This window comes from Dicentrarchus labrax, unplaced genomic scaffold (genome assembly GCF_905237075.1).
Source record: "Dicentrarchus labrax unplaced genomic scaffold, dlabrax2021, whole genome shotgun sequence".
NCBI classification, from domain to species: Eukaryota; Metazoa; Chordata; class Actinopteri; family Moronidae; genus Dicentrarchus; species Dicentrarchus labrax.
This window is the reverse complement of record NW_026136704.1, coordinates 18,421,323-18,445,928: the sequence shown is the minus strand read 5'-3', so window position 1 is coordinate 18,445,928 and position 24,606 is coordinate 18,421,323. Positions and strand designations below refer to the sequence as shown.

General features: G+C 41.9%; 3 protein-coding genes across 5 annotated transcripts; 2 read left to right on the top strand and 1 right to left on the bottom strand.

The window, feature by feature from the left end:
- The first annotated feature begins 90 nt into the window (after positions 1-90).
- On the top strand, positions 91-9,682 carry rilp (Rab interacting lysosomal protein). 2 transcript variants are annotated; one of them, XM_051396696.1, is made up of 8 exons: positions 91-797; positions 2,397-2,523; positions 4,355-4,476; positions 5,547-5,732; positions 6,129-6,298; positions 6,531-6,656; positions 6,759-6,833; positions 8,213-9,682. In XM_051396696.1, the coding sequence occupies exons 1-8, from the start codon at positions 465-467 to the stop codon at positions 8,337-8,339; spliced, it is 1,266 nt and encodes a 421-aa protein (XP_051252656.1). In that variant the 5' UTR covers positions 91-464; the 3' UTR covers positions 8,340-9,682. The 2 variants fall into 2 exon arrangements, with proteins under 2 accessions (XP_051252656.1, XP_051252657.1); XM_051396697.1 differs by having other exon boundaries at positions 107-797; positions 2,400-2,523.
- Positions 9,683-9,794: 112 nt separating this feature from the next.
- On the top strand, positions 9,795-18,323 carry scarf1 (scavenger receptor class F, member 1). The gene is made up of 11 exons (XM_051396691.1): positions 9,795-10,321; positions 10,638-10,699; positions 10,813-10,914; positions 12,610-13,150; positions 13,236-13,454; positions 13,853-13,981; positions 14,718-14,824; positions 14,987-15,098; positions 15,536-15,660; positions 15,893-16,030; positions 16,131-18,323. The coding sequence occupies exons 1-11, from the start codon at positions 10,221-10,223 to the stop codon at positions 17,234-17,236; spliced, it is 2,742 nt and encodes a 913-aa protein (XP_051252651.1). The 5' UTR covers positions 9,795-10,220; the 3' UTR covers positions 17,237-18,323.
- Positions 17,768-23,982, bottom strand: vtna (vitronectin a). Of its 2 annotated transcripts, none has more exons than XM_051396694.1 (9): positions 23,953-23,982; positions 23,571-23,635; positions 22,713-22,832; positions 22,185-22,628; positions 21,891-22,030; positions 21,647-21,803; positions 21,403-21,555; positions 20,812-21,315; positions 17,768-19,505 (listed from the first exon to the last, which is right to left on the bottom strand). In XM_051396694.1, exons 2-9 carry the CDS (start codon positions 23,626-23,628, stop codon positions 19,387-19,389), a joined length of 1,695 nt encoding a protein of 564 aa, XP_051252654.1. In that variant the 5' UTR covers positions 23,629-23,635; positions 23,953-23,982; the 3' UTR covers positions 17,768-19,386. The 2 variants fall into 2 exon arrangements, with proteins under 2 accessions (XP_051252654.1, XP_051252653.1); XM_051396693.1 differs by lacking the exon at positions 23,953-23,982 and adding an exon at positions 23,832-23,850.
- Positions 23,983-24,606: the final 624 nt, after the last annotated feature.

The window sequence follows — 24,606 nt, the reverse complement described above, 5'->3', positions numbered from 1 at the left end:
AGGTCAGCGTTTCTGACTGCAGAGCTACAGAGGAAATTCAATGTTTACGCTCTGGTGCATGCATCAGTATGGTCGACCTGGCAGCCGTGTTTCTGTGTGTGTGTGTGTGTGTGTGTAGTCGCATTACATTGGTCAGAAAAGTAGGAGGATCCTGCAGCGAGAAGACTGCTACTGTCCTGGACTGTCCAGCTATGTACTACAAGTGCATTGCAGAGTACTCGATGTCCTTGTATATATTTTTTTCTTCCTTTGGGGTTAGGCTGTGTTAATGTGACCGCACCATAAAGATGCATGACGTGTTGTTTGAAGAGGAGTCAAGTTCAGGCGTGTCGACAGCGTCGGCTGGATAATTGCACGGGCTTTAAACTTCACACCAGCATTATTTCTTTTTTGTTTTCACTTTCCATAAACTCATGTCGCACTGACGAGCCCCTGTGAGTTTCGATAGCTGGTCGGATTCAGACATGGAGGGACCCGAGGAAGAGACCAAAAACACGGAGGGCTGTTTTGACAGGACGTCCTCGGCTCTAACCGTGGACGATGTTTATGAAATAGCCAAACTGATCGGCACCGAGGTGGAGAAACTAATCGATGGCTGTGGCAAAGAGAGCGTCGTGGGTCTGGTGCCGAAAATAGTGAAAGTGTTGGAGCTGCTGGAGAGTTTCGCGTCGAGGAACCACGCTCACAAGCTGAAGGAAGAAGAGCTGCTCAGGACCTTCGAGACGATACAGCTGCAACAGCAGAAGAAACGAGCGGGGAAAGACAGCGAGGAGGGCAACGACAAAAATGAAATACGGGTGAGAGACGTGGGAGCTTTTAATCCCCTCCACAGCACTTTGTAACAATATATACAGCGCCAGTGCCTTTCAGCCATTGTGTGTATTATACCGGCGTTATAACGTTACCTGCTCAACCGTTAATAACTAACGTTCGCTTAGTTAACCGATTGGTCGCGGCATTAACGTTACATGGCCGACGCCTTCAAACGTAACATACACATTAAATATAGTTACATAAGGTGTGTGTGTTAATTCAGCTGGACACGGAAATTAGTACTAACATTATTTATAACGTTATTTATAACGTTAACGTATTTATATTTGCGCCCCGGGGTTGTAGGATATAACGCTGAACTGTTAACTAACGTTACTGTGTGGCGGTTAGTTAACCGATATCAATCCGCCAACGTTAACCTGAATACCAGCACAGTCCTGGTGGCCCGGTGTCGTCAAGGCAACCGCGGTTTGACAGTTGGTGTAGCAACCGCGTGGTTAACGGTGGTGATATTTAACATTGTTTATTAATTAACAATACTCTCTATCGATGTACAGGTTGCCACTGTTGTGTAAAACGTGTATGTTGAACTAGGTTCTGTGACACAGCAGTGTTTAAAGTTAGTGTTACAGCATTTATCAAGCTACTACCTTAACGTAGCTAAAAAGAAGCTAGCTCGTTAGCTAATTAGCAATGCGGCTTAAGGGGAAATCATCAATACATTCACTTATAACTTAGTATGATAACGTTTTATATAATATAGCATAGGGGTTATAGAAGCTCTACTCTGCCCAGGGGCATCAAAGCAAGTGAATCCAACCTTGTGTATATTCTACATTATTATTATTAATCTAGTATAGCTGACTATTTTCACCTTTCAAATTTAGTTGAGTTGTAATGGAATAAAAGTAGAAAGGTCACCAAAAAAAAAACCCAAGCTACTAAAATGCCAGTGCTCCAGAAACTGCAAATGTTAAGTCCATATTGCTACTTGAATATTCTCCATTTTTCATTAGCGGTCATGTTGCATACAGTTCATGCTACATTATTATGAAGTGTGAAATTCATGCAATTTCACCTATTACACATGGAACAAAAAAAAAAAAACAGTAAAATGCTCCTGTGACATGAGTACAATGCAAGCAGAGGGAAGTACTGTACTTCCACAGCAGCAGCCTGCCATTGTAATATATGTTATGGTTTATTAACACAACAAAGAACCTCATTGTTGTGAGACTGTGTGACAAGGTCTTAACAAAGTATTTGTTCTATGCAGTTTAAACTATGTTGTTGCTGGTTCTCCATCATATGAAATCGCTACTGGTAGATCTTATCCATCAGCATGTCTAACCCTTTTACATTTTAATCTGTAGTATCAGTACACAGTAGAAAAGTCATTTCTAAGACAGTAAATGAAGAGTTGTGGTTCTCAGACGTCAGAATATTTCTGGGAACCATTTCAACAAAACATCTGTTATAACTTAACAACACAATGACACACCCACTTGGACACAACCTATTTTGCAGAAGCCAAATCCTTACATGCTCAAGAGATTTTAATAGAAAGTGTAATATCCTGTCTCTGTGGATATGGTTTTATCATGGTCTCCCGTTCTCTCAAGCAGGAGCTGCAGCAGAAGGAGGAGCAGTGGAGAAAGAGGTGTGAGGAGCTGCAGGTCCAGGTGCAGCAGCTCCAGGATGACAGAGAGGAGCTTCAGAGCAGGCTGAAGGGCAGCCATGCACAGGAAGGTATGTTCAAGGATTTGGAAGTGAAATATAAAATATACGACGGGTTGATGAAATCTGGTTTGTGTTTGCAAAATTACTTCCCAGATCAGTTCCAAAAGACTTCGTCATTCCAAAAGCAGCCGTTCCCTGTTTCATTGTGTACTCTATATTACTCATATGAGAGTTCAAATCCCACCCTAAAATGCAGATGTTACCATATGAACTCTTCATACAGCCTGAGGGAATCATGGGGATTCTTGCCACCTGTGAGAGTTGAGTAGAAATGTGTGGCTCACACATTAGATGTTTTTAGGGTGGCTCTAACTCCCCAACGTTGTTGGAAATTCTTTATTAGGGATAACCCCTTGAGATGTACCATCTTGTTTCCAAGGGGGTGAGTTGTGATACGTTTTAAATAACATAAAACACAAAAATGTGGATATTACAAAAACAACCAAGCATGTTCTATTCCGCATTGCTTTTAGCAGCACGGTAAACAGCAGGGACATGCCAGCTATTTTTTTCTGTGCAGAATTACTGGAGAAGTTGGCGTGTTCTTATCCAGCACTTATCCAGCATTGCTATCAGCTCGTTTTTAGCAAGCAAATCAACCTCAAGGCCATTTGGTTATGTAGTTTTCCTACTCTAGCCCAAAAATGCAAATGTATGTAGCATTACTTTCCATGAAAATGCCTCTCCACCAACTTACTGTACAGATTCAAAGCAGTGGGTTAACAGTCATTCGCACTGAGGCTGAAAGCAGTTAGACTGGTTGTTGCAGTGTTTATAGGGCAGTTATTTTTGAAGCAGCAGAAGTTCTCATTACCTGATTATCCTGCAAACATAAAAACTAGGCACTGAAGATATTTCCACAAGGTAGACAGATATTTTGTATAAATAATTGTACAACATTGTTGGCACAAATAATTTACATTTGACATCTACTTCATCAATTTTGTGTAATAATGACAAAGTGAAACAGAAAATATATCATGGCTTCATTGTTTGTTTTCACTGATAAATTTCAGCATGTAGAAGACTGAGAGCGAGAGGGTGGAATCGCTTTGCTGACTCTTGTTTTCTTGTACGGACAGGAAAAACATGCCGTCTTAACACTTTAGTGATTTATTTGACAGAAGGCCTTGTGGCAGGTGATAAATGTGATCATTAAATTTATGTGATGAATGTGACTCCCATACTTAATTCAAGTTATGTTCAAATGTGCTGTCAATTAATGAGATTTATGTACAAGAATGACATTTTTAGGGGAGAGCAGCTCATGGTTTAAGAGACACGCTTTATTTTTTGCTGCAGTGCCAGCATATCTAAAAGGTCAGTTTATCAAAATCATAAAAAAGAACAAAAAAACATGAATGCTATCTGGCTGTACAATAGCTCTGGTTTTATTTGCCCAGAGATATCCACGTCAGAGATTTCTCTCTCCACTTCAATACAATAGAGAAAGATGGAATGTTGTTTGTGCTACATGTGAGAAACTCAACAGTAAAATGTCTTTCTGAACACAATGTCTCACTTTCTCTAGATCATCCACAGACTTGTGCTGTGAACAGTTTAACTTTTTAGTGAAAAAAATAGTTTCAGTTTGTCTCTGGAAAGAAGCTGTTGTTAAATTGTCCAAAGTTAACAAATTAATCTCTTTTACCTCTGTACGCTGGGATGGTGGTGGCATAATTTTAGAGACGCAGATCTCAAAACCACAAAACTGAAACCATCTGCAAGAACAGAAAACATAAGGAGCAACAAGATATACTGTATATTGTTTTGTGATTTGGGGTAAACTGAACCTTTAAGTCTATGTAAAACATTAAGACTGTGTTCTGTGTGTGTGCAGACCGTGTCCAGCGGCAGGAGCGGGAGGTGATGCTGAAGCTGAAGGAGGTGGTGGACAGGCAGAGAGATGACCTAAGGGCCAAAGTCCAGGAGATCACCACCATCTCCAAAGAGGTGGAGGCGGTAAGGAGACACAAATGTGTGACGATTCTTCTGCCTGTGCTCACACACACATTCTCATTTAAAGTCATACATTCATGCACAGCAGCTCTCAACTCAGAAAGAAATTTAATCGGGCTTCTGCACTTGAGGGAAATCTGTCATCTCTGCTGGTATGCACTGTTATATTATTTATGGCTCTGGCTACAAAGGTTGGTTTCTTCAAAGGCATGTTAACTTTCCTCATAAACAATAGTGTTAGTGTCATGCTAAGTTTATGTGTCTTTAATATTTGCACATATAGAGCATTGTAGCATACGCACATAATTACACAATTATGTATCACATGCAGCATCAAAAGAGAAGTTACATCATGTGTAACGCACAAGTAAACACACTGGAGGACAGGAAGTTTTTCCATCAGGGAAAGAGGGAAGAGTGCAGAGATTATCCACATAGTTACTGGTTGAGGATTAAGCAGCACTTAAAACAAGTCTGGGCAGAGTTTTTACCCCCACACAGCTACTTTGTGTGTGTGTGTGTGTGTGTGTGTGTGTGTGTGTGTGTGTGTGTGTGTGTGTTTGTTTGAATGTCTGCACATGCCTGTATGTGTGTCAAGGCATGTATACCACGTGATTTAAGTAGCAGCCATAACTGGGTGTGTATTTGTTAATGGTTTGCTTTTTGCTCACAGTCACTTGACTTGAGTGGAAGATTGAAAAAAACAACTCATGGTCAATTAAACTAGTGTCTCTGTTTGGATGCCTAGAATTTTTTGTCATTCTTAAAATGAATGCTACACTTGTGTTGACATTGTGTGGTTTCATTTCTTGCCCTCTCCTTCCCCCAGACCTTTTGTCCAAATCCCATGCATGGAAACATTTTCACCCCACTCTCAGATACACATGGACTGTCTGTTTGGTTCAGCCCTGCCTTGTTGGTTTTGGGTTTAACTATATTTATACCTGGTGGGAAATATAGAAACCGTCTGTTTGACTTTAAGCCTGTTAAGTCTATTTGCTCCCGTTTGCTCATGATTAAAAATTGTAGTTCACATTGTATCTGTATCTGTATCTGTTTGTGTGTGTGTGCAGCTCCAGGAGCAGTTGGACCGCTTCATGAAGATGAATGCGGAGCTGCGACACAAGCAGAATGTGCTGCAGGCCCAGCTGAAGAGCAGCGTGGAGAGGAAAGCTGACATGGAGGCTGACCTGAAGGAGAAAAGCAAAGAGATAGAAAACCTCCAAGCACAGCTGGACAGAACCAACAGCAACAACCCTGTATGCATGCCTCATACACAGGATGGATTATATTATTATCATATTTCATTTATGTTTCCTTTATTTTTTCCCCAAAAAGTACATGATAGTCTACTTTAACATTTGTTTATGGTATTAAAAATCAACACTTACTGAGCTGCAGGTCAAAATATATCTGTCAGTTTCTGGGATAATTAACTAATTCTTCTGCTCCAATCCTTCTAAGATATTCTGTACTAGAGCTAAAGTTTTAAAAAGTAATTTTAACAGTCAGTTTCAATCCCACTCCAACCAACACAACCTACCAGCGTGCCTTTCCTCCTCCAACAAGCTCAAGACTTGACAGGTTGTTGTTGACTGTAGTTTGAAGTAGTTCAGTAGTCAGTGTGACTTGATTACTATCTGTCCTCCCTCCAGACCAGTCCGAGTCAAACTGCTCGTGAGTCAAAAAAAAAGTCGGCGGTTGACCAGAAGGATCCCGATCAGCCGTGCTTCACCAAGAAGGAGGTGCGTGACATCATTTTCGAGAGGAATGAACTCAAAACCAACCTGTTCCTGGTACAGGAGGAGCTCAGCTACTATCAGAGGTGCATCTAGTGTGTGTGTGTGTGTGTGTGTGTGTGTGTGTGTGTGTTTGTGTGTGTAGACATGTCTTATTTCATCATGTTTTTATTGCACATTTTATTAGTTGAGGTAAGTTTAAATACAGACACATCGACTGTTAGGTATGTGTTTCCTACCATTATTACACTGAGTTTTTACTAGTTAAAAAAACGGTTTGATTGATTTGTAAATGTAAATGATTGTGTGTTCCTGCAGGGAGATCCTTAATGAGGAGAGGTGCCCAGGTTTCCTGTTAGAAGCCGTCCGCTCTGCAATCAAAAAAAAGAGAAAGCTCATTAAAGCAAAGATGCTCGGGATTCCTGTGAATGAATGCAGCAGCAGGTCTCTCTTACACACACACACACACACACACACACAACACACATTTATTATATCCAGATGGGCCGGTGAGGAAATATGTTCCTAAATATGTTCTCTTGCTAGTGATGAGGAGGAGAGAAGTTCCAGAACAGAAGTTGACGGCGCTGACAAGCCCACTGAGTCACGCATTCAAAACCTGTGAGTACAACTTCTGCCTACACCTCCACACTGCGCCACTCAGACATGAAACCACCGGCTGGACTGCAAAAAGTCAGACATAATGTCCTCATCTGTTTAGATTTCCAACCTGAGGTTTTTGGTAGTGGTGGTTTCGTTATTTTTGTTTCAGCATCTGTCCGTAATTATGTTTTTGCTTTGAGAAAATTAAGGGTAATTACCTTGCTTGTATGGCTTTACAGCATTGATTAAACAAAGGGAGGATGGCTGCAGTGACCCGAGGTCTGCATAAGCAGCTATGTCTTTCCCTTTACTACAGTGTTTGTAACTGTATAGAACGAGAAGAATGAGATCTGCAGCAGGTCAGACAGGTCTGTGTTTTCTCATGTCTGGAATGCTGCTGGTGGACCTTTCTGTTAATGTGGATTCAGATGTTTTTTCTGAGATAGAGATCAGACTGATATTACAGAGGATTTCTCTAGACAGGCAAGCTCAGGATTATGTTAAAGCCATTAGCTGGAAGCATGTGAGAGAGAAAGAGAAATATGACATGTGACAAAAGTTATCAGATGGATATGAACCATTGATGATGTACCAGTTGAACTATGATGCCTTACTTAATGTAAGTTCTTACAGTGTTTTATTTTAGTAATAGATTTACACTAAAACACAATTAATTAAAATTAATTTTCCAGATAGTAATTTAGCAAATAAACAAAATAGATTTTAAGTGGGTTTGTTACTCATGTTCATGTTGCCCTTAAATTAAGTCTGTCTTCCAAGAAATGTGCATCCATTAATTAATGAGTCCATTAATGAAGAACAGGCACTAGGAAAGTACCAGGAGCTGACTAAGGGAAGTAGGGAAGGGACTCTTACTTAACCAGCCACTGTGGGAAAGTACTTTTAAGTCTGGTTGAGGGAGAGCCTCTTGACTGAGAATTTGATTAAGTAAAGAATGTGTTTGACAACTGAAAATATAGCTGGGTTAACATGTATTTTGTTATTAGACAGCCAGTCTATCATACCCTTTTTACATGTTGCATTGTTCACCTTTAGCCCAGAATCTCCAAAGAGAAACAAGTAGAGAGTATTTATGAAGACGAATGATCAATTCAAATCTAACAACTGTAAGATTTTGTACTATAAATGCAAAACAAGAGCAATAAAAATGCCCCAAAACCACCACTGCTATAAAAACAAAATCAGTAACACAGCAGACATCATCAGACTGGTTTCATCTCTCTTTCTCTCTCTCTCTCTCTCTCTCTCTCTCTCTCTCTCTCTGCTAACACTGTCGCTGTCCTGAGATCTTCGTCAATCCTGTCCTATATTTAGCTGTAATCCCTGACAACAGATCTGACCACAGGCCTGTCTTTTTTCTACTCTGTCGTCTGCAGCTTTGGCTTTCTGACGCGGTCGGGCAGCGGTCGGAGTCCTACCCACATGAGCAGCTCTGCCTCCAGTTGGGAGATCATCGGAGACTCTGAGGCCACTGATGAGACAGATCAGCGAGTGTCCTCCTGAGCCCGGTACAGTCCACAGAGATTGTCTCCATTTGATCTGAAACCGATACCGACTTCTTCCTCAATCTGGTGGTGGCTGGGGAAAAAGATTACGAGGACATTTGAATGCAGCCCCAGTGTGTATAACACAAAAGCACTATGTGAGTGTGAGGAAAGTGTGAACATGTTTAAACAAACTCAACTTTCTTTTTTGTTTTATTTCATTTGTTTCATTTCCCCTTTTTTTAATTTTACAATTTCCCAAAGTCCCCTTATTTTTCCATAGTACATAGTATACTAGTACTACAGTACATATGGTACAGTGTACCACAGTATTAAGCGGGTTACGCACCACAAAAAAGATACTTCCTTTTGTATGATTCAAGTATTAATACAACAATCATGTTATTCTTCATCGTAAGGAAAGTTAGTATGATTGGTTATTACACATATATAACTATTAATATAATCTCAAACCTTTTTTAACAAAAACCAAAGACATTACAAAGATATATTTTCTGAAACTCTGCCCTCTAATAATATGTACAACAGTATATTTAGTTCACCTCAGTTCCACTAGGGGGCGTTCATTTTATAACTGACAATCAAAGATTTTACCCCAAATTTAACATGAAACTTTTACCTCAGCAGGGGAGTTTTTAAGCCATGTGTTTTCTCATGTGTATTTCATCATCTGAAGCACTTTTATGGTGAAGGACAAAACAAAAAAAAAAGTTGTAATCATATTACTAGTCTCTTCCAGTAGTGAGTGCATTTTAACCCCTTAAGCCTTAACTTACCGCTTGTACTGGTAAAAAAAAGTTATTTTCTTAATTTGCAGTCATTGCACAGAGCCTTTGGCTGGTGTTTATTTGATGGTGGTGCCATAAACGTGCATGAGTATATGTTTGTGTAAGCACATGTGTTCTGTTCAGATTGGTTAATTTACTTTACTTTAAAGGAAGATACGAGCTTCCTTGTGGAAATGAGAACGGCGTGTTATTTTTTTTGTGCCGAAACACCATTAGCTGACGAGTTACCATAAAGTCTGTCTGACCCCTCTGTTCCCTCTAAATGTCTGAACACAGCACTGCGCAGACAATGACAGGCCAGTGGAGTTGGACTTGTGTATTTGCTGAGACAAAACGTATAACCTTCCAATCAGAACACGTTCTCCTGAAATACTGTGCTCACAATTTATTTTTATAAGTGTGTTTTTGATGGAAAGTTTTTGCTGCCGAAAACAGATTTAAGATGTCAGTTGCCATGTGAGTGAATTCTATTGATGAAATGTGATAAAAAAAAACAATGAAAATAAAATGTGGATTTTCTGTGACATTCAATAAAATCCATTAAACACAAAAATCTAATGCATTTTTCCCATGATTCATGAAAAAAACCACACAATAGTAGATTGAAAGAGCTCATAGTGACCACGTCATCATCTTGTAATCACTTTCAAGACTTATAAGTAGGAAGAAGGCGTTCTTCATCACGTCCTGGAAGACTATCAACAATAAGATTCTGGGAAAAAGGTGAACATCAGGGGTGTGTGTTTGTGCCTGAGCAGTGTGTGCGGCGGGTTTTGTGTATTAGTGTTCAACCATCTTTAAAAAGCTCTGTGTCTGGCTGAATAGAAGGAAGTGGCTCTGACTTCCCCAGGAAATGGGAAGAGGAAACCCAGGGGCTTCGACCTCTCTGGCTGCGCTGGAGCCACAAGACGACTCACAGAGGAGAAAGAGAGGGAGCGACGGGGAAGGAGGGAAGGGTGGAGAGTAGACAGAGAAGAGATACTGCCTCTCATTGTGCTCCCTCTGGCTGGAAGGAGAACAAGTTGAGAGGACACAAAAGAAGTCAGAGATAGTTTGGTCCCTGGTTTTGGTTTTTTGGATTTTGTGTGGAGATGAAGCTTCTCCTCCGAGCTCTGAGTGCTCTGCTCTGCTGCTCGTTGGCCTCCTCTCACACTCTGAATTCTGCTGGGAAGAACGTCTGCCACAATATCAGGTACACTTCAACTCTACCTTCACTCACACCTGTGGTCCTTTGACTGTTTTATTGACACGTGATAGTAGCAGGAGACTGGCGGTAATAGAAGCTTGTGTCCAAAATATTCTGATGTGTGGGGGAAAAGAATCAAGATAGTACTTCCTGTAACAAATTTGAATGATCTCCACCTTCTCAAAGAGTGTAGGACTGCTGGACAGGGCTTTGGTCTGAATACGGGCATATAGTTAAATTTTCCTGGTTAGATATCACAGATGGTTTAATTTAATACGTTTCAGATGTGTCATGCTGATTAGATTACTCTGTGTATGTTCAGGGACCCTTCCACCCCGGTCTGTTGCACTGGATGGCGTCAAGAGGGAAAAGAGTGCACTATACGTGAGTTTAATGGACAGCAATCTACAGGAATGACGCTTCTATACCGCCTCCATATTTGATTTGGTTTCCTGCTTTCTCGTTCACTGGTGTGCTGTTTATGTCTCTGTGTGCAGCTGTGTGTGAGGGTGAGCAGGCCTGCCTGAAGGATGAGATCTGTATGTTTCCTGGAGTGTGTCGCTGCCCAGCTGGCTACTACGGAGCTCACTGTAAAACACGTGAGTTACAATAAACATCAGGAGCTGTTTAGCATCAGTTGATTGATGTGTTAAATATTTCAGTTTTATTGTGTAAAAAGAACCGTTTAGGTTAATTAATATAATACTAATATTGCACTTTGGCAAAAGAAATCATAAACTTATAAATGTGTCTTATAAATTTCATGTCACTTTCTGTACTATGTGGCTCATTCATTCAGATATCTCGAGGTCAGAGGTCAAGGGATCCCTTTGAAAATGGCCATGCCAGTTTTTCCATCGCCAAAATTTAGCATAACTTGGTTGGTTAAAGCTGAAGAATCTTACATAGATGTAATTTTGCTATTGCTTTGTTTTGTTTTTGTTTACATTGTAGGCTACTTAATTAATTGTTTTCATCTGTAGAATCATTTCACTATTCACTATTCAGTTTGCTTTCTGTTCACCTGTTTTAAAGTTGTTTTTTTTGGCCTTTTCATGCCTTTATTAGATAGGGACAGCTGAAAATTAACATGAAATGGGGGTAGAGAGAGAGGGGATGACACGCAGCAAAGGGCAGCAACTCCGTATATGGGTCGCCAGCTCTACCGACTGAGCTAACCGGGAGCCCTCTGTTCACCTGTTTTATTGATACTGTGTTATTTCAAATTGTTGATTGTTTTTATTGTTATTGTTTTTGTGTGGACCCCAGGAAGATTAGCGACCACTTTGTGGAAACTAATGAGGATCCAATTTAGGAATAAAGGATGTTGCTAATGCATCCATTGGTTGGTACCAACCAGCATTAGGATGCGTTAGGTCATCTAGTTTGATTTGATACCAATATCTTCACTCTAGCTTTAAAACCAACCCCGATATAGCCTCTGAAAGACACTGCAGAGTGGAAGAGGTCAGGATAATGGGGTGGCACCTGGGGTAAAGTAACCAGTAACTATAGTTGAGTCTGACTCACATTTGAAATGTTTATTGCAGCAGTACAAGTGAATCCAGCCCCAGTGTGTATAACACAAAAGCACTATGTGAGTGTGAGAAAAGTGTGAACATGTTTAAACAAACTCAACTTTCTTTTTTGTTTTGTTTCTTTGCTTTCATTTGTCCTTTTTTTATTTCACACTTTCCCAAAGTCCCCTTATTTTTCCATAGTACATATGGTACAGTGTACCACAGTATTAAGGATACGCACCACAAAGATGCGTTAGGTCATCTAGTTTGATTTGATTCCAACCTCATCACTCCACCGCAGGTATGTTTACATAGAGATATTGGGGAGTGATGAGCACATATCTTAAACCCCCTAGCTGGAGCCTACAGGTGGATGCTGGGGTGGTGGTGGGGCTTTACAGAATGACAGGCAGCAATACTGATGCAGGGCAGAGCAGAGGGAGAGCTGGGGAATTTGACAGCTTAAATAGAGTGTGTTTGATTTGTGATTATGGACAGTGAGGCTCTGGGTAGTGGAGTGTACAGTACAAAATCTCTCTGTGTAATGTTGTGGAGCAGCAGACATCATAAAATGGAAATGCTGAATGAACAAAGAAAAAAGGATGCAGGGACGAGAGGGCTTTTATATGTGCTGGAGCTCTGGGCCCAGGTGCTCCAGTTCAGGGTGGACACACAATCTGCTCCCTTCGCAACTCAAAGACAAAGTACAAACAGTAACTGACCGCACACATACAGATTAAGTAATATTCCCTGTGTTTGTTTGGTTGTAACCAGGCTGTCCTCCTGAGTTTTGGGCTCCAGACTGTCGCAAGATATGTCCGTGCCACCCACATGGCCGCTGTCACCCCGTCAGTGGTGAGTGCACCTGCAACAACAACCGCTGGGGTCCGCAGTGCCAGTACACCTGCAAGTGCACCCGGCACGGCCACTGCCACCCCATCCATGGAAACTGCACGTGCGACGAGGGCTGGTGGACGTCGACTTGCTCCAAGCCGTGCCAGTGCGTCAGCGGGGGATCTGTGGGCCCCCACTGCGACCAGCTGACAGGCCGGTGTCAGTGCCAAGGGGGCCACTGGGGGCTGAAATGCCTCGGCACTTGCAACTGCTACCTGTCGCCATGTAATCAGCGTACCGGTGTATGTAACTGCGAGTCTGACTGGTGGGGACCCAGCTGTGACCGGCGATGTAACTGTGACCTCACACACAGCCGCTGTGACCAGGCCAACGGGCAGTGCCTGTGCCACCCGGGGTACCAGGGTCTCTTCTGCAACCAGCCCTGTGAAGCTGGGAAGTATGGCAGTGGTTGTAAAATGAGGTAGGTGTAAGGTAGGATGCACCTGTTTGTTTAAATACCTGCATGTTCCTGTCTTTCTGACTCTCTCTCTATATTCTGTCCTTAGTTGTGGTTTCTGTAAAGACCACCAGCTCTGCTCTGCCACCGACGGCGCCTGTGCTGCCTGCGAGCCCGGCTGGAACGGTACACAATGCGACAGCCCCTGCCCGTCTGGTTATTATGGTGACGGCTGCCAGGAGAAGTGTCCACGCTGCAGGAATAGTGAACCCTGTGACCCAAAAACTGGGAAATGTTGGAGGTGTGACCCTGGATGGACCGGACCCAGGTGTGCATGAGTGTTTGAGGCATATATGTGTGACCGTGTACTTAAGTTACAGTGAAGGTTATGGGATCATTTGTGGGTTTTTTGTGTTTTAGATCAACAGATCACATATACTTTACATTACAACCAAACATTTTACAAAGCATGGCACAAGGTATCTCAACTCATCTAAAGTTAATGTGCTTGTACATGTAAAACCACTTGTTTGATGCTTTGGTCTTTGGTAATGGTTGAAAGTTAAGTCTGTGAAAATGCTCCTTGATCTTGTCTTTAATATCCACTTAAAAAGGAAAAGAGTTTAAAAGGTTGTACATGTGGTGAGACTGATGTATAGGATTAGATAATGAATGCTGGTTCCCCCTCATTATTTGTGTCCTTGTGTCATCGCTCCGGCTTGCCAGGTGTGAGGAGGCCTGCTCTAACAGGACGTTTGGAGACGCCTGCAGCTTCCTGTGTAGCCCTTGTTTCCACGGTAACTGCCATCATGTGACAGGAAGATGTGTCTGTCAGCCAGGCTTTCAGGGAGAGAGGTGAGCTGACTGGCATCATTAAACAGCCTAACCAACACACAATAGCGTTATTATTCCTATTCTCACCCACACAAGCAAGAGAGAACTAAAATGAAGCTGTTTTCATTCTATGTTTTGTTTTTTAAGTTATACCTGTTGTGTGTTACGATATCCTGAAAATGGCTGCTGGGTGAGCAGATTGATAGAAGTCCATCATTTTTTATTACAGCATATGTGAATAATTTCTGTGCAGGTATTTAAACAGACAGAAATGCTTTTGGCCAACCCAAAAACAAACATTATTTCAGTCGTGGCTGCTGAGTGACACGCTAAGGAACCACTGGCAACTGCGATTTAACAGTCTGCATTTAAAGAGCACTGCAATTATAAGCTGTTTTCATATGATGACACGGCTGGATATTTAGTTGGTCTTGTTGACCATATGCAGTGTTTCTGACTTTGAATCTTGCTAGCATAACATCTCTGTCTTGTAGCTGAGCCACAGGTCTCTATGAGCGGAGGGAACTAGAAACATTTCCTGTTGCCATGTCGTATTCAAGGATTCGTCTTATTTACTTTGTTAAGTGACCATGGTATAAGCGGGATAAGGCCCTTCAAGGTGTCCCCAATCAGGAATGAATGGACTTTGCAGAGGCAGCCATTCTGACATGCTCTGGCCTCCTCGATTCATTGTTCACACACAGAATTTTATGTTTGCTGTTGTGATGTAATTCTGTGATTGTATGTTTTGTTCCAGCTGTAACAGTAGCTGCCCCGCCCTGCAGTTCGGCCTCAATTGCTCCTCTGTCTGTGACTGTGGCGAGGGGGTCCAGTGTAACCCAGTCACTGGTGTCTGCCCCAACAGTACGTCCATCCATCAAAATGCATCTGTGTGTGCTGCTGCATGGATTATTGTATGAGCCTGAATCACATGTTTCTTAATGTCTGTGTGTGTGTGTGTGTGTGTGTGTGTGTGTGTGTGTGTGTGTGTGCGTGTGCGCGCGCGTGTGTGTGTGTGTGTGTCAGGTATCAGAGGTTCTGTACTAGCCGGTGTGCTGGTTCCTTTGCTCCTGTTGCTCCTCGCTGTGCTCTGCTGCTGTTTGTGTTGTGGAGGAGGCCCCGTTGATGGAAAAGACAGGTCTGTACCTCACTTCCCTCTTTCAGCATTATATCCACTTAACAAACTGTACAAACCCAAACACTACTGGACTACCTTGAACTGGACTGGAGGCAGTTTAGGCTTTTACTTTATCTTTTATATTATTTGTCATTTGTGAAATTAAAGGGCTTTTATTTGGATTTCCAGCCATGACAGGCTGTGAACTTTCCAGGCCCTCTTTTGTCCTTTCCCTCTACAGAACCATATTTACATAACACAACCCAGAATCTGGAAGTATTCACTTTATAATTCTTCCTTAGAATTGGTAATTGTGGTATTATCATTACATTTTGGGTGGTGGGAAGACATTCAGTACCAAGGATTTTAATTTTAGTGAGATTCAACTGTACAATCACCACAAATTCAACTCTAGCACAGTGTGAAATTCTAGACTATAAAAACCTTCTTCCTTCCAGGGCAACTGTGGCTGATGGAGGCTTGTCAGTTCGGATGAAGTATCACGTCTACAGCGTCCTGGCTAACATCGGTTCTGCTCTTCCCTGTATCTCTGATTGGTCCTCTGGCCTGCCTCGTGTCACCGGTCAGTCCTGCAGCTCAGTAATGAAGAGTGTGCTTCATGTTCACTTAGTGAGAGATATTTGAGTTCTTTTTAACCTTCACTTTCAGTGGAAGGACTGTATGAACTATTTATTAGCAGCTCACCTTAACTATGTAACATTAGAAGTAAAAAAAAGTTGATCATCATGACAAACTACTAGAATTAAATGAATTACACTAGAATTAATCTATTTTTCATATACACACACACACAGTATCTCACCATGACCCAGAGCTGACTTTCAACCACAGCTTTATTGAGCCTCCTTCCTCTGGCTGGGTGACTGAGGGGTCGTCCTTCGACACTGACGAGGAGGAGGGAGAGGCGCTGTACTGTGTCCCTCCAAGAGAAGGTAGGATCAGGGATACACCAAACTTTACATTGCCCTCTTTTGGTAGACTTCCTCTCCATGTCTTCTCACGTTGCTGGACTTTCCTGTCTCCGTCTCTCAGACATCCCGGCGATGGCGGGTGGCGAGTTCCAGGAGATGAGTTCGAAGTGTAACATGTTCTTAGACCCATCTGGCTTCAGCAGCGAGGACATCACCTCGCCCTTTAACATCCCCCGCACCTCCAGCATCGCCAAGTCCAAGAGGCCGTCTGTCTCTTTTGCTGAGGGCACCCGCTTCAGTCCCAAGGAAAGGCGTGGCTCAGCTCAGGACCCCAGCGCTCTCCCAGGACACCCACGCAACAAACCCAAGTCACCCTGGGGGGTTCTGATGCTGTCTGCACTCCAAAGTCAGGGAAGTGGAGCTAGAACTGGGGAGGAAGATGGGGGTGAGGGTGAGGAAAAGGAGGATGAAGTGGATGTGCAGGCAACAGACAATCAGGAATCAAATGGTGATGTAGGGGACCAGGAAAAAGACAGAACTCCAACCCGGGCCACACTTCAGGTCCCCGGGGCATCAGGACGAAGACGGACAATGTCCAACACAGCTGCTAATAAAGGGACCCAGCTGCCCACATCTGCCTCTGATGCTCAGGCAGGGCTCCCAGATAAGGTCACCACAGTGTACGTGACGGTGGGTAAGGCGGGTAAGCCCGTGTCAACCTCTGAAGGCCCCGTTCAGGCCATGCTACGACGACTCGGCAGCCTCCAGAAACAAAGGGAGCAAGAATCTGGCAGGCCGAAGCCTAAGGCAGCTGAAGGGATTACCAAACCACCCAGAAAGAAGCTTGGAACTCGGGCAAGTGTGTGGGAGCAGGGAGGGCCGACTGGAAGGGAGGCAGGCATATGTAAGCCAATCAGGAGAAAGCATGCTTCTCTCAACTCCCCTGACGCAGCTGCTGTTGGTGACACTCCCTCGTCTGAGGCCACCACTCCAAAAAGGCCACTGTCATCCATTTTGAAGAGCGTACCAGAGTTGGCTTCAGCCGACTCGGGGTCAGATCTGAGGGCTGAGGGAGACTCACGGCAGGGTTTTGACCCTAGTACAGTAAGAATTGAGAGCAACTACCAGACTGTGGGACCAGCAGGAGACGCCGCGAGTCTCACTGAGGTAATCGCCAATGAAGGTGCAGAACCCTGCTATGAAAACGTCATGATTAAACACTCATAACCTCAGAGAAAACTGCACGTCAGCAGGTCTGCACATTTATGCAGTTAAAATGATAGAGGCACAAAGGGGAAAACCTCATTACTACTGTAAATCTGAGTCTGTTACAGGTCTGAGATTCTTGAATTATGTTATTTGTTACATAGTCATTTACATGCATTTGTTATTATTAAAAAAAAACGTAACTTTTAGCTTAAATTCTGTAGAATATAGATAAAAACATATAGTTTAGAAAGAATATGAAATAATATGAGGTGTGGTTTCTCCAAACAATACCACTGGTTGCCTTCAGTATCTCAAGTTTAATATGAACATGAGCATTGGGAAGGTTTGCTCCAGTGATGAATGTTGTAACTGTATTACATACTGCAATATCTGGGCCTGGACTCAGAAGGGATGAATAGACATACAGACTGGAGAAAGGACATCTGGGTTGTTTAAGGAAGACCAGAGGAAACAGTGGAAGAGTAAGTCATCGTTAAATGTGTCCTCATTTCAAGCAAAAACAGATATAATTTAAGCATGAGAATAAGATTTGATCTGCTGCTGTACTGATGTTTTTATTTGTCACAGATAAAAATACAAGAACAGAAGTAAGAACAGACTGTAACAGTGAATATGCAATAAATGTGACTCACTCTGACTCAGTACACAGTACAGCCGATAAACATCTGCCAGAAACCACTAACATTCAACGGGGTTGCTTTGTCACTGTATTATATTTGCCTTTTATACCAGTCAATAGAAAACTGATGTTTTCACATCCACGACCTAAAGTCAGAGTGCCCTCGATCATGAACCCTCCTGTCACTGCCCTCTGACCTCTGCTGTGACATTCACACATTGCTGCTGTTAGGTAAAACCCACAATATTGCAATTTAGGGATTTTTATTGTCATTTCTAAAGGGAACATCTGTATGATCATACATCAGGATCTAATGACCCTTTTGTGCATGAAACCTCCAGTATGTCCAGAGTTTTATATGTTGTTATGTACATATTTAATATTTTCATATTCACTGTATATATGTTCACAATTAATAATGAAAATAAACTTTTTGAAATGTGTGGATACATGATTTAGAAAACATTACTGTCTGTGTGGGTCTCTGAATGCAGTGGTGGAAGAAGTGCTCACATCTTTAACTACTACAAGGAGTTGTTAACTGCTTATGAAACCGTCTAAATGCAATACTGATACCTTAATATGACCTACAAAAGCAAACAAGACCATCAGCAAGAAGATTTGTTCTTTCTATATAGTTATTCTTAATTACTGCCACTGGCCAATTGGATTCCTCTTGAAATCAATGAAACAAGGCAGTAGTAACACTACCACTTTTGTCCACAGGGGGCCGCCAGAATCAATACAAAATGAAATATTTAAGTAAAAGTAGCAAATACCACTCTGCAAAAATAGTCTGTAAACAAGTAAAAGTCCTGCGTTAAAAATGACCCTTAAGTAAAGCTACAAAAGTATTAACAGTAAAGTAAAAGTACACACACAAGAGAGGCCTCTGAGAATGACATATGTATCATATTAACAGAATATATTATTACTGATGTAATAACTTTGGTTAGTTTGACCTCTAACGATCATCATATTTTATAAGTTGATTATAAGTGTTGTATTTAAAATCTCAAAGTAACTATAGGTTTTAGATAAATGTTAAAAGTACAATATTTCCGTCTAGTAGAAGTATGAAGTAACATTATATTTAAATACTCAAGTACAAGTACCTCAAAACTTCTATAAAGTACAGTAGTTGAGTAAAAGTACTTGATTATGTTCCACCACTGATGTAACAAACTCCTCATTATTATGACACTGAAAACTAAACGAGAAGCTGTGAGTCTCTGGAATCTCTTCTGGTTTAATAACTTGAGGCCATTTTCACTACAGTCAGTTTAATAAAGCGGGTTGGCTGTTGTTGACAAGAGACGAGAATCTTACAATCAACCAGCTGAACTTTAGCCTTTATGTGCGGTGTGTGGACTATTGATCTCCAATATTTGCTGAAGAACAGTTAGTTTACACTGGAAAGGTTTGACACACTTTCTTACAGAAAACACTACTTCAGGTCAAATTAATGATTGGTTATATACAAATCTAATCAAAATGATCATATTAAGATACCTAAAAACATGTGAAACTACTTCTCCGCCCCGGTGGTGTCTGAACAGCCGAGCCAGTACTTGGCGATGGATCTGGGATATGGAGGCACGGCGGGGTCGACTCTCTTGCTCCTGAGGTCCACTCTGTAGTATTTATCTGGAAAACACGTAAAACAAGGTATTCATTCTCCTTCTATGGATAACTTAAGAGGAGTGGAAGGTCCTATGAAGTCTATGTCTATGAAACCCCTCCCCCAGTCTAGACATCAGGCATTTTTATCTGTGGGAGCAGCTCATGGTTGCTGACCTTAAAGCCAACTCCCAGCCAGTAAACATAACATAACAGCAGTCTGGAGCTGTCACCACTGTCAACATACATCAAACACTTATTTATTAATCACTTATTAAAACTGATATCTACTGAGAATCGTGCAGGAATACACAAGGAGTGAGAGTAAAGAGCTCCTGTGTTTGTTTCTTTGTCATGTGGACTAATACACAGCATGTGAAACTAGTTATAATAAACCGTCTGTGGCTAGACAGAGCTGAGTTTGATTAAATTACTGAGCTCCTGTCCACTCTCATCTGTAACTCATCTCACAGAGGGTTTCTTTCAGAAATCTAAGTCTAAAAGAGCTGAAACATGTTCCTGGGAAAAGTGAGAGGTATTTTTATTTCGGAAGCAGGGGAGGAGCGAGCAGGTACAGAGAACTAACCCACTGAGACAGCGTTGTACAGGTTGTTTTTATATGTGTGTTTGTACTGCGTCTGTGAATTCAGATTGTAACTAGAGCTGAAACAAATAATTAATTGATTCACTGACAGCTGTTTTGGCAGTTGCTTAAATGTTCCAGTGATTTATCAAACAAAAATGCAAACATTCACATGTTACGTGTTATCAGATGTGAGGTTCTGCTGCGTTTCACAATTTAATGTCATTGTAGTTTAAGTAGCTTTAGGTTTTGGACAGTCGGTCAGGTTATACGAGGAATTTGAAGATGTCACTTTGGGCTCTGATAAAACTCAGATGAGCATTTTCCCACTATTTTCTGACATTTTAAAGACTAAGCAATGAATCAATAATGAATATAATTCTTAGTAGCAGCTCTAATTGTAGTAAATGTCTCAGTTTTTGCATACATAGGGCACAGGCACCATCCTGAGGTCTAAAAGTTGAATGAATGACCTGTTTTACCAAGAATAGACCAACTGGGGGACAGAAAATACTAATATATAGAAATATGACTCTGCAGTGATAATGGTAGGAGTTTTCACTGCTGCCCGAATGATCCTCAGATTATGGTAGAGTAAAGTACATCTTCTCCAAAAAAAGGATGGAAGAGCAAGAGCTTTTGGATGTGTTGTAACTAGAGGAGAAAATACTGTCTGTGTCTTTTTTTTGGTCTGTTTTTCTATTATTAATGCAAACTGCACTGCTAATTAATCTGCCCCTGCTGCTTTACCTCCTTTAAAGAAGTAGACGGTCTGTATTGGCATATTCCTCGGGATGGGCTCCAAGTACGACCGGTCACCTCTGGAGTCGTAGTTGCCTCTGTTGTTCTGGCGGTAACTGTCTCTCCGCCTGTCCTGGTCCCAGTCCTGATCCCAGCGTCTGTCCCAGTCTCGTCCGAGCCTCTCCTCCAGTTCCATCCTCCTCTCTGCCAACCTCAGACCCATTTCCATCCCCCTTTCTGCAAAGTCCTGGCCCATGTTCATCCCCTTCTCAGCCATGGACCCCCAGAAGGGTGAACGGCTTTGCCTGCGACGGCCCCACTGCTGTCCGTACTGCTGGTTCCACTGCTGTCCTTGCTGTTGACCCCACTGCTGGTAAGGCTGGTAGTCGTTGCGGCGCCTCGTGGGCCTCAACGGAGGGACGTACATTCTGCCTGTCAAGACAGCATCCACCGGAGACTTGAGGCCCTTCCAGTCCTTCGCAATGAAGTGGTGTTTGTCATGATGTTGAGGCACTAAAGAGGGGTCAGATAAACCAATGAGCTGTACACCTGCCTCCAACCTCCAAACAAGCACAAATCATCATTAACACCACAACTCACATTCAGAGAAGAGCTCGCTGAAGAAATGCTCGTAGTTGTTGTAGTATACGTCAGTGTAGCGTCTGAACAGTGTGGACGGAGACCTCTCAGACATGGTGATACACTCCTCGTGGGACGGCTGGTGCAAGAACTCGTAGGTGTAGTACTGATCGCCTGGAGTAACCAATAAGATGCCAGAATTAAGTAACTTTATGTTACTTGTATACCAGTTCCTGTAGAAATATCTGAATATATTGTGGCGTACCTTTGAAAAAATAGACCTTTTCTTTTCCGTTGTGACCGGGGGCAGGCAGAGCAAACGCTGCATCCACGTGATCAGGGATCTTGTCAAAGCCCACGCTGATATCTCGAGGGTAGTCATCATCTAGCACGCCATCATCAAACCTCCAGTACTTGTTTCCCTGATGAAAGTTTTGATTTGTTTAAACATTAAAATGATAAACCTGTATCTGCTCGGATTAATACAAGCTCATTTCATGGGTCCCCACCTTGAACATATAAGTCTTCCCTTGACAGTTGACACGGGTGAAGGCAGCATCAATGGGCCCGCTGATGCCCCACACGTCCTTTATTAGCTTTGGATAACCAGGAAGCACTGACTTCTGGTCCAGTTCAAAAAAGTAATCCCCTAGAAAAAAACAACAACACATAAGCATGTTCCCCAACAACATAAACATACCGTGCCACATTTCTTCTACAGCAAAAACTAAACTTTGTTGCTCTTCATCAAGTGTCAGATTACTATATTTGAATATAAGGGCATTGCAGTGCCTGTCACTCACCTCTGAAGGCATATATGGAGCCATTTTTTAGTTGCATAAAGGAGTCAAAAGACCTCCCACTGCAGACCACAGCGTCTGGGTCAGGGGCTTCAGTGGTGGCTGTTGTGATGGGAACAGTGGTGGGAACAGTGGTTGGAACAGTGGTCGCATCAGTGGCTGCCTCAGTGGCTGCCTCAGTCGGAGGGAATTCAGTCATGCTGGGGACGTCCTGCATAGGTGGGACTGTCTGAGAAATGGGTGTCATCTGCATAAAGGGGATTTTCAGTTGAGTTGGTTTGGTCATTTCCAGTGTGGTTTCCGGATGTGATCTGCGGCCGAAGTCTGAGATGGGCCGCTGCGAGGGCTGCAGACGATGACTGATGGGGGTAAAAGAGCGTCTAGGGGATGGAGTGGTACCTTCAAGCTCATCATCATCCTCTGCAAACACAAATGTGTCTCCCCGAGCTGAGGGTGAAAAGTGCTATCAGTGACCGTCATTAAACTCACAACAGGACAATTTTAAACAAATGAGCAGAGAGGTTTTCTCACTCATCATGCCGCAGGTGGCCTCAAAGTCAGAGCAGCAGCTCTTGTAATACTTGCACATGGAGTCACACTGGCACTTCCTCTGGGCGTCAAAGCCATTCTCACAGCGACCCATACAAGACTCTGAAGATAGAAGATAAAGAAAATGGACGGATGGTCTGTTTTTTTTTGCACTTCTTCTGAGTATTCTTAGACCAAATACACTTCCTTCTTTGGATAATAAAGTTAAATTGGATTTGATTTGATTACAGTTCCCATGAGGCTTTGACAGCATGCCAATGGCATCATGGGATCTGTTGTTCTTTATTATTAATGATATTTTTCCTATCATTGTAGCTAGCGCTGTATATTTAATGGCTGCTTATTATATCCTGTTATAACTGTATAATTGTAGTAAGTGCTGTAATAATAAGTTAACTGACACATAACTTTTTTTTATACTTACTTAAAGGTAATTTATCAAGCAAATATGCCAAATATTCACATTCCAGCTTCGTAAATATGATTTTTTGCTGTTCTTTACTGTTTTATATAATAAAATCTGAATAAATTTGGATTGTGGACTGATGATAAGAAATGAAATCATTGCTTTGTGTTATGCCCATTTTTGAAGGGCATTTTTCACTATTTTTCATGTGGTAAAATAAATTAAAAATGTAATGAAGTGTTGATTTGTATCAGACATGTTAGCTGCTGACAGAAAAATATACACTCTAAATCAGTAAACTTGACACACACTGAAGTCACAGATCTATCAAATCTGACTGTAAAATGACAAAACTATACAGAAAGATGAATAACAACCACTTATTACAAATCCTTTTCTGAACTTTAAAACGTATTTTTTAAAGTTATACTCACCATCTTCAGCAAAAGTCTGAGCGAGCAGAGCCAGCAGCAGGACGGCCCACAGCCTCATGTTGCCTCTGTTGTGTGAGAGGACAGAATGAGAGAAGTAATGATGGGCCGTGTGCTTCCAATCATTTGAAACATGTGTCAGTCACCCTCTTCCTTGTTTGCTTTTAACCTTATTTGAAAACCTCTTTCTACTCAAGCAGATAAACAGAGACACACAGAGGGAAAGAGATCGATAGGAAACAAAAGTTTAAGCAATGTGACCACCTGTTGACCTCTGACCACGCTGCTCCTGCATTTTACTGCAATCTGTCAGTCATTTAGTGACTTTCTCTCTGCTCTTTGAGTAATGCTCCTCAATCAGAAACATCCTGTGTTATTTTATTACCTGCTTTCAGGACGAGACTAGACATGAATGCAGCTGTGAGGACACAATGAAGACACAAGAGCAAAGTACTGGCCTGCTGCCAGATCTCATAAAACAGTTTAACATAAGGTTACGAGCTAATAAAGAAGAGTTTACTTCATACTTTCTCTCCACACTAACCATGACATTTAAAGCTGCAAAGAAACTGAAACTTGCTGCAATATCTCAAATAACCTGTTAAAGATGTTTCTCTCCGCTGCTGAATGTGAAGAATTTGAGCCCATAGTGACACAGTTTATATTCACCTCTGACCAAATATGAGTATTTGTTTATAGTGCCTATAGCTTGTCTTGAAAGCTCTTGATACTGACTCAAAATCAGGGACAGGAAGTAACTAATTTCAAGTACTCTCATTGTCATCTCAAAGATTATATTTGTATCCTTTTAAGTACTTTTTAAAATCTGTAATCATGTATTTTACTTCCCCTCTCTCCACCAGAAAAACAACCTCTACATAGATTTATGTAGACTACATTGACTTTTAATATTTCATTTATTTAGTTAACTGTTTAATCACTTTTTTTCCAAGTTATACTATTTCCCAGCATAAAGATCTAAACTGTGTCCTCTCCACACAATGAAGAAACATTTTGGTGGGGAAACTCTAAATACTCC